This window comes from Dromiciops gliroides, chromosome 3 (genome assembly GCF_019393635.1).
Source record: "Dromiciops gliroides isolate mDroGli1 chromosome 3, mDroGli1.pri, whole genome shotgun sequence".
NCBI lineage: Eukaryota > Metazoa > Chordata > Mammalia > Microbiotheria > Microbiotheriidae > Dromiciops > Dromiciops gliroides.
Genome location: NC_057863.1, coordinates 422279288 through 422294536, shown reverse-complemented (window position 1 = coordinate 422294536; position 15249 = coordinate 422279288). Strand labels below are relative to the sequence as shown.

Here is a 15249-nt window from a genome sequence, read left to right as displayed (position 1 = left end):
TTTGTAGATTTTCTGGATCAAGAAATGAGGTACTCTTGTGCTGACCTGTATTCTCAGCCTGACTTTTCTCCTCAGTTGAACTACAATCTGTTTTGAATGGATTCATTTCTCACATATGGAAGCTACTGAAATGATTGTCTAAGCTATTTTTTATTGCATCGGCTTAACAGAATCCAGCTTGGGAATTGGATGTCTGTGGATCAAAAGAAAAATTGGCTAATGCATCATAAATTTTTTAAATCAAAGGAAAAATTAGAGTTCTCCCCAGGATTAAATGTAATATGGTAGTGAACATGTGAATGTGATTGTATCCTGTTTCTTTTTATTTAAAAGATGAATAAAAGTCTAAGACATTTGTAATACTCCATTTACTTAGACCACAAGAAGTTGATCTTTGCAACAGGCTTCATTTACTTTTTAATTATGTATTTAGTGGAAAGTAAGTTGATAATTCTGTTATATAACAAATTTCTCAGAAAGAAAAGTTACACAATTATAAAATCCATTTTAATGTTTGTGTAAGATACTGTCTGTATATAGATATTATAGACTAGGCTACTATATATAGATACTAATTTTACCATACTATATTGCATATAGGTAGTATATAGATGAGATATCATTTGGTGGACATTTTATTGAGGACCTGAGAGAAAATAGGCATTCAGATAAAAGTCCAAAGCAGACTTATTGAAAAGTAATGCAAAGAAAAGCAAATGATTAATATTAGAAATGGCTTCAGTGAATTGTTTCCCAGCACATAATTTATTATTTTCACCACTTTAGAAATGATTGCTAAGAAATTCTGCATCAAAAATTTTTTGGAGGGGGATTTGGGTTGTATTATATAATAACTATGTCATATCTGAATTTCTTTTCATGAGACAATGGTGAGTCACTACATACCAGGAAGTACTGCTTTGAAGCAAGTGATTAAGTAGAAACTGACGGAGGAATAGAAGTCCACTGAGAAGTTATAAACAGAAGATAAAAATGGAAAAAAAAAAGAGAGAGCAAGTGAAAGAAGGGAAGAGAAAAAGAAAGAGGGAGGAAGGGAAGAAGCAAGGAAGGAAGGAAGGAAGGAAGGAAGGAAGGAAGGAAGGAAGGAAGGAAGGAAGGAAGGAAGGACCCAAACTAGGGTCTAAAGCCTGTAGAATGCAAGAGGGTAAAGACCAGACAATTCCCTAGATCAGACCTCTTAGTGTGCACTGAGATTTTATAGTTCCCTGGCCTGAACCCCTCTGTGATATTGAAGAATACAGAACTCTATTCCCATAGAAGATATTGGTAGGAAATCAGGTAATAAAGGGGGGAAAACATATAAAGCCCAAGAATTCCTTCTGGAAAAATGCCAAGCCTTGGCATAACAGAAAGTCCAATCTGGCAATTAAATAAAGGGGGATACCTAGAAGAGGATAATAGTATAGCTACAGGCCAATTACAATTCTTAGAAGAAATGAGAGAAGAGGGTTTTTTTTTTTCCTTTTAAATGAAGTGATAGTGTTAGGAAAAGACTGAAAAAGAATTCAAAGCTTTGGATTAAATGTTTAGAAGTAAAATTAGAAGCTTCGCCCAACAGGTTTGAAACTATGCCTGACTAATATACTCCTTGAAAAGGATAGATGACATGAAACCTAATTATATCATGAGACCAGTAATGCTAAAATAAAGATAAATGTCTGAAAATATAGTAGAAAATGTAAGACATCTTATATTAAACCCTGGAATATAGATCAAGGAGGAGAGCTGATTTAAGAATCACCAACCTGAATGCCATTAAAAAAACCCCTGGATATGATTTTTCAAGAAATCATGAAAGAAAACTGTTGACCTATTAAAACAAGAATACAAAGTGAAAATAGATAGAAGCCATCAGTCCTCAACTTCACGAAATTCTAAAATGAAAACTCCAAAATGAAAACTATCACAAGCACCATAGGTAAAAACTCAGAGCTTCCAGGTAAAGAGAAAAAAAATGCTACCTGCAACCAGAATAAAAGAGTTTAAAAACCAAGGAACCATAGTCAGGATAATACAAAATTTAACAGCCACCATTATAAAAAAGCGTTCTTCTATACTAGGTCTGGTACAGCCATTTCCTTAGTATTTTATGTTCAATAGTGGAACATAAGAAGACATCTGTAGATCATTCAGAATCTAACAAAAGATGATTTGGCTAAATGAATATTCTTTGACTGAATTGCTCATCCTTAGTCAATAATGGCTAATAGTCAATAAACATTTATTAAGTATTTGCTATCTGAAAAGCACTGTGCTAAATGCTATGGATACAAAAAGAGGCAATTTTTTACCAGCCACGCATGAGGGTGTTTGGAGGTCCTTATGACATTTTGCACTGAGGTGAGAAGAAAGTAATGACAATAGTCACCTGAATCAACAAAGACTTGAGGATGATCTCAAAACCTTTTAAAGAAAAAAACTACGCTGAGTTGTAATATTCCAAAAGATAAAAAGTATATATAAACACTTAAGACAAACTTACCAAGCAAACTGAGTTAAATTTTGTGGGGGGAAAAAGATCTTTAATGAAATAGAGGACTTTCAAGCATTCCTGGTTAAAAGGCTAGAGCTGATAGGCACTTTAATATAAAAACACAGGAGTCAAAAGAAATATAAAAAGGTAAATAAAAGTGATGGAGTAGGAAGGAATATACAAGGATGATATGTTTATATCCTAACAAGCCAGGCTATATAGTTGACACTCCAGATTTTCTTTACTATGCCATAGAGAGCTCCTCACCCTGTAAATTCATTATAGCTGGACTTTTTATGTTGGAAGTACCCTCTGTTATTGAAGCTCTTTCCTCTAATAGACTGGTTCCTCCCCAAATCCCTAGTTTAAGGAAAAAACCCAGGTTAGTCATGTCTTCATTCCTCTCCAGGCTATACTTCTAATGCTTTGGACTTTGTCTACCATCATACCTTTGGCAAGGTCCCTCCTTTGCCTTTCAGCTTCCTTTTGTGAGTTTTCTTTCCTCATTAGAATTTAGTCTCCTTGAAAGCAAGGACTGTCATTCTATGTTTATTTGTATTCCCAGTACTTAGTACATTGCTTGGTACATAGTAAGTGCTTAATAAATGCTTGTTGAACAAGCTACTAAAGAAGGAGATGACTCAATTTCTGCCTTAGAACCCTGATGATTTCAAGAGTAATAGGGGCAGGTAAATAAGATTGAAGACATCAAAAGTGATTTCGTGTGTGTGTGTGTGTGTGTGTGTGTGTGTGTGTGTGTGTGTGATACTGAAATGGAAAAAAAAAGGAAAGGGAGAGGGACATGAATAGAAAGGGAAAAGAGGAGGGGAAAATACCTCACATAATTGGGGTATAAAAGTAGAAGAATATGCAAATAAGGTAGGAGGGTTTTGCAGAGTGGCCATCACTTCCTTTTCATTTGAATTGTTCAAAGGTGGGTAGAAAACACAAACAGAAATACATATTGGATTTGGTATAGAAATGCATTCAATTCAACAGGGAGTGAAAAGGAAAAAATTCTGAAAATCAAAGCAAAAGATAACATATAAAATGAAAAATAAAATAACATTGAATGAATAAATAAAATTGATGAAGTCATAAATAAAATCCTGAAGGAGGGGGGCGATGACAAGATTGATTTACTGACAAATTCTATCAAGCACTCAAAGAATAATTAATTTCAGTATTATACAAAAATGAGAAAATAAAAGATCCTACCAAATTCCTTCTCAAAGTTAAAGAAGATAACAACATTCACACAACCCCCCCACATTTCATTAATAAATAAAAAATAAAATAGGGAAATTTTTATTTAGAAAAATTAAGATTATTAAATCAAAAATGTCAAAAGTGAAAACAATATAGCAAATGAAGAAGCAAAATATTTGGAAAACATTTTACTCAATTATGTCCCAATGCAAGCATCAACTTAAATGAAAGAAATAATTATTTTAAAAATATAAAATAGTAAAATTAGCAGGAGAGAAGATAGAAAATACAAATAACCCAAATGTAGGGGAACACAAATTAAAACCATAAATGGACTTCCAAAGGAAAAAAAAATATTAGGATCAAATTGAATTCACCACCACATTCCAGAAAACATTCAAAGAACAAGTAATTCTAATATTACATAAAATATTTTTAAAAATAGGAAAGGAATGGATATTATGGAATTCCTTCTACCATAACAATCCAGTCTTAACACCTCAACCACAGAAACTCAAAACAGAGAAAGAAACCTATAAATCAATGTTCCTAATGAAAAATGACATAAAAATCTTAACTTTTAAGATGCTATAGAAATATATATATATATATATATATATATATATATATATATATTTTAGTGAGGCAATTGGGGTTAAGTGACTTGCCCAGGGTCACACAGCTAGTAAGTGTTAAGTGTCTGAGGCCAGATTTGAACTCAGGTCCTCCTGACTCCAGAGCCAGTGCTCTATCCACTGTGCTATGTAGCTGCCCCTTAGAAATATATTTTTTAAAAGATTATATGCTGTGATCAGGTTAAATTTATACCAGGAATGCAGAATTTGTTCAATATTAGGAAAACTACCAACATAATAGATCATCTTAATAATAACAAAAAAATCATGTGATTATGTCAATATTCAGAAAAATACTCATTCCTATTTAAAAACACACACACACACACACCCACTAGAAAACACTATACTAATAAAACATGGCAATAAGTTGACCTTTCCTTTACATGGCAAATATTTATGTAAAACTGAGAAATTATTTTTTTTAAATGGACATAAACTAGAGAACTTTCTAATAAGGGCAAAGTAAAGCAATAGTACCCATAGAACACCCTTTGAGATACGCTGGATAGTAAATAGGAGGCTGATCTTGGAATTAGAAATACCTGGGTAAATGTATTTTCTCCTTCACATAGTAGCTATGCAACCATGAGTAAGTAACTCAATCTCTCAGTTCTTCCAGGCAACTCTCTAAGGCTGTAATTTTAGAAAAACAATTGCTGCTCTGCATTATCCAAGAGAACTTCATTACCAAGAGTTTTCTACACCAAAATAATCACAAGTCCAATCTTTCTCCTCCCTGCAAATAGTTAAGGAAACAGAATGAGTATATAATGTGTGCTCTAGACAAAGTGATGATTCATATTTATATTGACCAGCAAACAGTTTGTTGTCATGTATGCGAGGGGGGATAGTGAAATCATAACACTATTGCTGAATGGTTCCTAGCCACCTCCTGTGTTCTAAATGCCCACTATGGCAAAAAAGGGAAAAGTGGTAGTCAAAGAATTGTAATAGTAATCTGAAGTGATAATAATCTACCCACTTTGGTTTTTACTCTTCAAAGCTAAAGAAAGTAGAAAAACTACATTATTTTTAAAAAGCAGCTCTTTCCAAAAACTGAGAAAGGAAAATAAACTCCTCCAGGGAATGGGCAGGGAAGAGAACACACTGAGGTTGTCTAGACAGGAAAATGAAATATTGCATGGGGAGGTATCACAAGACTCATTAAATATATTTTAGGAAAAGAAAAGGCTTAACTTGTATCAAAGAGTCATATTATCACTGAAGGAAATAGTATATATATATATATTTATATGTGTGTTTATGTAAACAATATTATATATTATATATGTGTATATGTATGCATGTATGAATTATATATTATATAATTTTGTTGTGTGTTTATATAATGTGTGGAGGAAGCTAGATGCATTTGTGGATAGAGCACTGGGCATGGAGTCAGGAAGACCTAAGTTAAAATCTGGTTTCAGACACTTAATATCTGTGTGACACTGGGCAAGTAATTTAATCTCTGTTTGCCTTAAACCAAGAGAAGGAATTTGTGAACCACTCTAATATCTTTGCCAAGAAAACTCCATGGACAATATTGTCATGCTATGGTCCATGAGTTCATGAAGAATCAGACACAACTGAACAGCAACAGCAACAATCTAACATGCATTATACATATTTATGGGTTTCTGTTAAAATAGAGAAATGGGTTGCTCCAGGGGTGGAATGTAGTATTTGCTTTGAGGCTATTATTAGTTTTACTTAATTTATTTTACTTTATTGCAAAAGACCATTCATGAAGGTGGAGTAATTTGTAAATGATTGCAATATAGAAAGCAAACCAATAGAATTGAAAGAAAATAAAAAAGAAAATAAATTCTTCTTTTCCTTAAGTAGCTTATAGTATGATGGGGGTGGGGAGGTTGGGGAGAACAAATGTACAAGGAAGAAAAAAATAGTCATACTGGGTAAGGCATGAACGTGGTAAAAATGATCAGACAAATTGATTTAATGATATTTGAGCATATTGGAGGGTAGGTATCATAAAAGAGGTGGCACCTGAGTTGAGCCTTGAAAAAATATAAGGGTTCTGAGAAATTAATATGAGAAAAGAATATAGTTCAGGTTTGTGTGAATGGATGAATGCACACAAGCCCCTTAGGGATTCAACTTGAGTTCAGGAACATTAAAAGTCCAATTTGGCTAGAATGTATGAAGAGGAATAATAGAAAATATGTATGGAAAGGTAGATTAGAGAAAGACTGAGGAGAATTTCATGTGGTAGGCTATGGAGTTTGGAAGACAAATTCGAACAGTGTATTTGAATTCATGAATTATTTTTGCACAGATGATAATTCAACACAGGAAAGGAGAGGGAAGGGCAGGGAATAAAATCACCAAGGGGTAGGATATGGAGAAATAGACAAGAGAAAAGGACACAGAAATAAGACTTCCAACTTTATAGTTGATACTCAAATACATATTGAATTGTCAGTTGAGCATCAAACATTTGTCTATATTCTTAATTGACATTTTCAGTATTTTTCTGTGTGTCTACACACTGTAGACGTACCTTTTGAGTAGGCAGTTTATATAATATTGGAATATCTAATTCAATATTTATTCAGCATTAAATATTTTAATATTAGTTTAGATAATTTGATACAAAATCCAAAGAAAATGAAATGTTTTCAAGTGAGTCACAGTTAAGAAACAAAAGCTTATTTCTCTTAGGTAGTCATATTTAATGCATATAGAATGTTTACATTGCTTTGCCATTTGTACTGCTCCTTTCAAGCTTTCTCTCATGAAAAAGGAAGGGTGAGCAGAAAGAAAACAAAACAACAAAGTTCCCTTTATGCTCATTTGGTGATATGGTTCACTGTTAATAAGTGTAGCATGCATTCCTGTTGAAAGATACTTATGAACTGGGGCAAGAGACAAATTTATATATAAACTATAACTTCAGAAGAATTACCATCTCATCAACTTCAATAAGCATTTATTAAATATCTATTCTATGAAAGATGCTAGGAATAGGAAAACATAACAAAAATATTCCCCATGTTTTGATCATAATTTACATTATGTGAACATCATATAAATTCTTTTTTTTTCAGGCAATGGGAGTTAAGTGACTTGCTCAGGGTCACACAGCTAGTAAGTGTCAAGTGTCTGAGGACGGATTTGAACTCAGGTCCTCCTGAATCCAGGGCCGGTACTTTATCCACTGTGCCACCTAGCTGCCCCTAAGTTCATTTTTTTAGAACCATAACTTGTTCAGATGGCCACACTGGGAGAGAAAAAGTAATACATTTTATATTCCAAGCACTTACTTCCTATGAGATTTTTCTAGTTATTTTATCTCAAGAGATTTTTTACACCGTGAACATCAAGATAACATATACTTTTTTTTTTTTCTGAGAGGTTTGTTTTATTCTGTAACCTTTCACTAGTACCTGGAAAATATAGACACTTGTATAAGATGAGAACGTTTGAAGGAACTTAGGATAAAATGAACCATTTTAAGTCCATATCAACAGAAGGAATATAGTCTATTCAACACTGGAGAAGGTTGGGGAAAAGCTGCCCTTGCTAGGGGCTAACCCCTCAAGTATGCTTCATCCTTTTGTAACCACGTTAGCCCCCAAACCCTACCAATCCCTGCCTTAACCATCAGAAATGGATCAGCAACTAGATAACTGCTCTTCCAACTCTTTATATGCCTATCCCTGTTTATCCTCAGTCACTAATAAGGATTGATAATCAAACCTATATTACCCTTATTCTTGGGAAAAGCATTACATCTATTTGTCTATTACTCCACTCAGTATCCTTAAAACCTTCCTTTTCTGACCACCGATTCCTTCATCCTCACATCTAGTAATGAAGCCCTACCCCTCTACTGTTCCTATTGTAGTCTTCTATGTCCTTCCATTGTGCTTTCTAGAGTCTGTGTGCTATTGTTACCAAACTTCACTGTGCCCTCCCTAAAGAAATTACATGGAATATTTTTCTATATACTTTGTATGCTGTTTCTTCCAAAGAATTATAAGATCCATGGGAATAAAAATATTTTCTTTTATCTTTGGATCCCTAATGTCTAACACATAGTAGGTGCATAATAAACACTTGTGGTATTCAGTTGAACTGAATTAAATGAGGAGGCATGATAAACATTCATAAATTTTAATGATGGTTTATTCATGGTGAGTCACAAAAAGTTATGTAGGTACCACTAATGATTACTTAAATTACAATATTTTTATTAAGTCCAAAGGAAAGAAAACATTTTGTGTAATAGGAAGGTTAGGGAAAGAAAAGTGATTTATCCCAGAACAAGACAAATTTATTGAAAAGAAGCAGGCTGCTAAATGAAAAGACTAAAATAGGAATGTGTAAAGAATAAGACAGGCATCTAGCCAAGCTTCTAAAGACTAAAGAAATGTTCATTTTGATATAGAAATCCACCTTGGTATGGAAATCTGAATGAAGTGAAAAATGAATAGTTGTACCATGGAAGGCATAGCAAGTACCAACAATATCTGAAAAAAAGTTTAAGCTGAATAATATGAATTAGTGACATTTCTCATTTTCATTATGTGAAAGGGAAGGAAAAATATGATCTATGTATAATGAAATATTCATGTCCATTCAATTCTCATAAATCATCTTCCCAATCCTTGGGGACTGAAGTCCTCCCTCTACAGATCTCTAAGATTTCTTTTTGATTCATGGACTATTCATTTTCCAGCTACCCCACTCTTCTAACATTGTCCTAAATGATATCTTCAAAAAGTCCTGAAATGATAGTGCAGGGGCCTCCTTTTTCTGGCCACCAGCAAAATGCCTGTGGTAGTATGGGAGTCACCCACACCATGCTCTCAAGTCAGGTTACACAGGGCCAGGAAAGTTTGATAGTTCATCACACCCCTGCTTTTGTTGGCACAATATTATAGGAAAAAATATTTGATGCAGCAAATTAAATTTTCCCATTCATTATTCCAACATAAAAGAGCCTTTGTTGAGAATGTTATTATTGAAGTTTCAATAATAAAAAGGTTATAGTAATGTATATTTGCTTTTTCCCTTACCTGGGCAGCTACAGAAAAAAATTATTATTGGAAGCTAACCTGAATTATTATAAGAATTTCTGGAATATCAGGAATGATCTTTTTTTGGGGGGGGGCAATGAGGGTTAAGTGACTTGCTCAGGGTCACACAGCTAGTAAGTGTCAAGTGTCTGAGGCCGGATTTGAACTCAGGAACTCCTGACTCTAAGGCCAGTTCTCTATCCACTGCGCCACCTAGCTGCCCCAGGAATGATCTATAAAATGAAGAGATTGGTCTTACTATTTCTTCATTCCCGTTTGCCCATAAATCTATGATCTCATGAGCCAATGATAGACTTTTCAAGGAACTCACCTGCTAAACACTGTTTCTGGCAGTCTTCCAGACTTTCAAATCGGTTTTCATTGCCTTCACATCCTCCATATACAAATTCTTCACAGTGCTGAGTGAAAACATTGTAGAAAAACCTCTTGAGCATGGCTTTACATGGTCCTTCATCAGCTTTGTAGGCACAAATTGAACGTAGAAGTTTTGGTGGTGGTAAATACATCTCTAGAAGGAAGGACAAAGGGAGAAAAGGAACAAGAAATTCTGTTTGGCAGTTTTCTCATTCACTTGTAATGCCTTTTGTAAACTTTATATTTGTGTTATTTTAAAAAATCAATACTTATTTTCACCCAATTACAAGTAAAAACTATTTTAACATTAATTTAAAATTTTTGACTTACAAATTCTCTCCCACATCCCCCTCTATTATCATTGAATAGGCAAGCTATTTGATATAGGTTATACATGGACAGTCATACAAAATATATTTCAGTGTTAGTCGCATTGTGAAAGTCATGTTTGAACATTAAAAACAAACCCAAGAAAACAAAGTTTAAAAAAGTCTGCTTGAATCTGCACTCAGACTCCTTCGGTTATTTCTCTGCATGTGGATAACATTTTTTCATCATAAATTCTTCAGAATTGTCTGATCATTGCATTGATGAAAATAGCTAAGTCATTCCCAATTGATTATCATACAGTATTGCTGTTAATGTATATAACATTCTCCTGGTTCTGCTTATTTAACTTTGGATCAGTTCAAGTAAGTCATACTAGGTTTTTCTGAAAGCATCCTTTGAAGTGATATATTTTAATTAAAACAGACATGTTTGTCATAAGTGGCAGTTAATTAATATGTGATGATTTGAGCTGATCATTGAAAAATTGTCATTAATAAATTACTGGGAAAATCACCCTATATTTTTATATAAGTATCCATCACAAAGGAAAGAATTCTAGTCACCGAAAATTACAATCTTTTTACTTCTAATTTGTAATAGCAGTAACTTTTTCCCTAGAATTATTGCAAAGATGAAGATGTGATTAGTTGAATGATGTTTTAGAATTAGCTTGAAGCCAGAATTATGGAACTATATTGAAATAACATATCAATTCCCTTTTGGAGGGAAGCATCTATGACATTAAAACTCACCACATTAACAATAGTTGCTATTTATTCCATAATATATTCATTCACTTTAACTGAGTTTGAAAGGCTATAAATAGAGATGTGGAAATTTAAAAATGTCCACACAAAATTTACTTTTAAACAAGCCAATTAAAAAAAAAACAACAGAGAACAGGATTTGTGATTTAAAATGTATCTGGGGGCAGCTGAGTGGTGCAGTGAATAAAGCACCAGTCCTGGATTTAAGAGGACCTGAGTTCAAATCTGGCCTCAGACACTTGAAAATTACTAGCTGTGTGACCCTGGGCAAGTCACTTACCCCCCCTTTGTCCTGCAAAAAAAATGGATTTGGCCTCAGGTGATCTTTAAATTTCTCTAAATGTTTGATAGACATTCTCTATTTCTTCAAAGGAAAGACCTAGGACTAGTGTGTGTGAGGGGGGACAGGGGGATTTGCACATGGTATCCTGTTCATAATGATTTAAAGCATGAAAAATCGGAAAGGATATCTGAATGTTGATCTGAATGAATAATAGACAATTGATGTGGAATTTACTGTAGATGTCAGATTCACACACACACACACACACACACACACACACACACACACACACACACACACACACACATATATATATTAGCCATCCATGTGGGAGCTTTGGAGATTTACTTATAGTAGTGAGAAATGGGGAAGAGCCCTCCTAATTGGCTGCTGAACGAGAAGAATTAATGACTCAATGGATTTTTTAAGAGGAGACAGCTCCTAAGTGGGCCCTGGTAACATGATATGATTCCAGGGAGAGGTATAGAAAGTCTGTCCTTTTATACTTTTGATCATAGTAACCCCTCAGTCATTTAGGATGGTGACTGGCTGCCTTTGCAATTTTTGTTTATCCTTTCCTGAGTTCAAGTCTATGAATATCGCATAGCAGATGTATCTAAGTGTGCCTTGTTAAATTCTGCAAGTTCTAAAGGTTGGGAAAGGCCACAACCATGGTTTCCCTGATCAACAGGGGCTGATAAAAATGTATACTTATGAATTGTAGAAGTCCACCAGTGGAAAGAAGATTGATGCAAGATTGTGTCTTGATCAATGAACAGGTGAGTGAAATTAAAATGGCTAATTAGCAGTTCTGCAAACTATTTTATGTCCTGATGAGAAGTAGATACCAGCTTTACAGCAAACTGTAACCATAGTTATAAGGTTTTTTTTATAATAAGTCCTCTTTAACTTGTTGATTCTATTAATGTGAATTATTATTCTCTATCTGGCATTTTTCTCTGTGTAAGAATAAACTACTCTTCTTGTATCTGATTCACACTTGTACATTGAACACCTTTGTTCTTCTTCACTGCTCCTAATCTGTGCTTTGGAACCCTAGACACGCAAGCATGATTTTTATAATAAGCATCACCCCCTTACATAAAATGACAGCTATCTAGTGGAGATGGTCTATTGTATAATATTTGATATTTCTCTATTTTAGGCGTCAGACATTATCATGAGAACAGAAATAAAAGGAGAAAATTTGACTTACAATAGTCATATCTATGTGTTTTATAAAACCATTAGTTTGGATTCCTCATATTCTTCTAAATTGGCCATACTATTCTTTCCTGTAAAATCCCAATACCGTCTCTTTAGCTGCTAGATCATTTTCCCAATTTTGTGACATCATCCTACCAAACTGAATCTCTCATAAAATGGGGGGAAAGAATTTGAGACCTGCATAATTTCCACATTATTTATGATAGTTGCATAAGCTATTTAAAATATTTCACTAAAATCATAGAAACAACAGAGAGCACAGAGATCTTGGAGTCAGAGAATCCTGGATTAAAGACTTACCTCTGATCCTTGCTGGGTATGGAACAATGGGTATCACTTAATCTCTATGATCTATTTTTTCTCTGGAAAAGCATAATAATAAATCTATAGTACCTACCTAACAGATTTTTCATGGGTATAAAATGAGATAATATATGTTAAATATTTTGGAAATTTTAAAATGATGTGTACATGTCAATTGTTATCATCTCTAAATCTATTATTATTGTGCTTCTTTCAAAATTGAAATTTCAGTGATTCTATAAGTTAGATAACCCATATTCAACAAAGATGCAGGCTAAACAATGAATAATAAAACCATATATTCGTATATGGTTTTGGTCTAAGATGATGATAGTGGTAGCCTCTTAACACAATGTTCAAGTCTAAGTAAAATGTAATAGGGATCAGTAAAGTTAGGTAAAGAGCAGCAGAAATGTATAGTTATAAGTTGGCCATCATATATCTAGCACCGTATATCTATTCAATAGCTAATTCATCCATTTTCAGATGTCCTTTTCTAATCTCATCCTTTAAAAAAAATTCCTTCCTCTTCTTTTTTTTCATAATTCCCGAGTCTTGTTTTGGATTTGGGGGAGAAGAATTTAGAATGATAAGTAAAAAGTAACAAATCAATTCAATGTCTTAAAATCCAAGAGAATTCAGAAAAAGAAACTAATTTGTGTTGTTAAAGGACGCCATGAAACTGGAAAAGTTTAATTCCAAAATAATTATTTTAGCCTTAGAAAATAAATACTTGTTGCAAATATAAAATTTTATATATATATATATATATATATTTAATAAATACATTGTTTCTAGTATAACCTGAAGCTTGACAGCATGCATAAGACTCTCATTGGCAGAGAATTACTGATTGCTCTGTGGCAGAGTGGAGGGTGGTGTTGGCATAAGCTTGGGAAAAGAGGAATCCTGCTTCTTCTAGTTTACAGCTTCCAGAGAGGAGATACATAGTTCCAGCATCTCTTTAGGGGGAGGTGCTTGAAGGAAGTAAAAGACTTCAGGAAGAAGCTTGCATGTAGAAGATATGGTACCCCAATAATCTCCTTATCCCTAGCTTACATTGCTTAGATTTCAGGTAATTTCTCCTTTGGTGATGTGGTACACTCTTCCTCACTTTTTTAGTTGAGATATCTTAATTTTAGTGGGAGAATTCATTTATTCTGTGCATTGTCTTGTATAGTCTAATGTTTATAAATTCTCTGATTTCTGTTTGTTATGAGTTTGAATAAATGGGTTCATATGCTATTCGCTGTATGTGATAGACAGCCATTTGATGGGAGTCAATATTTTGGCTCTATATCATGAAACACTCCTTTTGTGTCAAGGGACAGCAATCAAGAAAGTAGCTTAAATCTAAAATTTATTTCCCATGGCTGAACAACTTGTGGTATATAATTGTAATGAATAGTATTGTGCTATAAGAAATGAGGAGGCATATTTCAGAAAAACCTGGAAGGACTTACAAGAACTGTTGCTGAGTGAAGTGAGAAGAATCAGGAGAACATTGTACACAGTAACAGCAACATTGTGCAATGATCAACTATGATAATTCTTCTCAGCAGTGTGCTGATCCAAGACAATCCCAAAAGACTCGTGATAGAAAATGCTCTCCACATCCAGAAAAGGAACTATGGAGTCAATGCAAATTGAGGCATACTATTTTCACTTTGTTTGTTGTTTTGTTGTTGTTGTCCCCTTTTTACTTGTAGTTTTCCATTTTTGAACTGAATCTTCTTTCAAAACATGACTAATGTGGAAATATGTTTAACATAATTGTACATATATAACCTATATCAGATAGCTTGCTGTCTTAGGGAGAGAGGGAGAAAAATTTGGAACTCAAAACCTTACAAAAATGAATGTTAAAAACTACCTTTAAATGTAATTGGAAAAATATTATTAAGAAAAAAAGTTTATTTATTGGGGGAGGGAGGAGAGTGGATAGGAATCAAAGTTTCCCTTGCAATAGGGGTGTATGGATGAGAGATATATATTTGAGCCTCACTGTGAGCCACCTATAGACAGACCCATATGGACACATATACCTACATGGGAAACACACACTTACATTAAAAAATAGAAAATACCATTACTTTAACAAGAGGGATGACCCTGACACTATTAAAACAAGCTTTGGAGCAGGAAACAAAATAGCCTTTTAGCTCTAAAGTAATTTTGCTTCAAATAAGATGTAAACTAATTTTCCTTAAGTTTCCTTGGATTTCTTATAATTGTCTATTTATATGAAGCTATATTGATTCTGAAACAAGCAAATTAAGTACCCTGAACTTATATGGTTCTTGTAAGTATTTTGCTTGAATATTGTCAATATGGTAAGGCAGTTGACAATTGATGTAGAACTACTTTCCCCTTTCATTTGCAGCAATTTAAATGAATACTTCCTACCCACACATTCTTAAAAGCTTTTAAGGCAAAGATTTGCACTCTCCATTTATGATAACAGCTATTTAAAGAGAATTATAAAATATTGAGACTCAATGTATGGTCCAAGACAAAAATCTTGCACCTGGAAAAGAAATCAGTGTCTCTGTTTTTTTTTTTTTCTTTTTTTTTTTTT

At 33.7% G+C, this 15249-nt stretch overlaps 1 protein-coding gene across 4 annotated transcripts in view; it reads right to left on the bottom strand.

The window, feature by feature from the left end:
• Nucleotides 1–15249, bottom strand: part of TFPI (tissue factor pathway inhibitor) — a 108473-nt gene that overhangs the window by 30741 nt on the left and 62483 nt on the right. For all 4 annotated transcript variants that reach the window (XM_043998171.1, XM_043998173.1, XM_043998172.1 and 1 more), the window contains exon 3: nt 9718–9915. In XM_043998171.1, coding sequence (XP_043854106.1) covers nt 9718–9915 — 198 coding nt within the window. The remainder of the gene's footprint in view (nt 1–9717; nt 9916–15249) is intronic.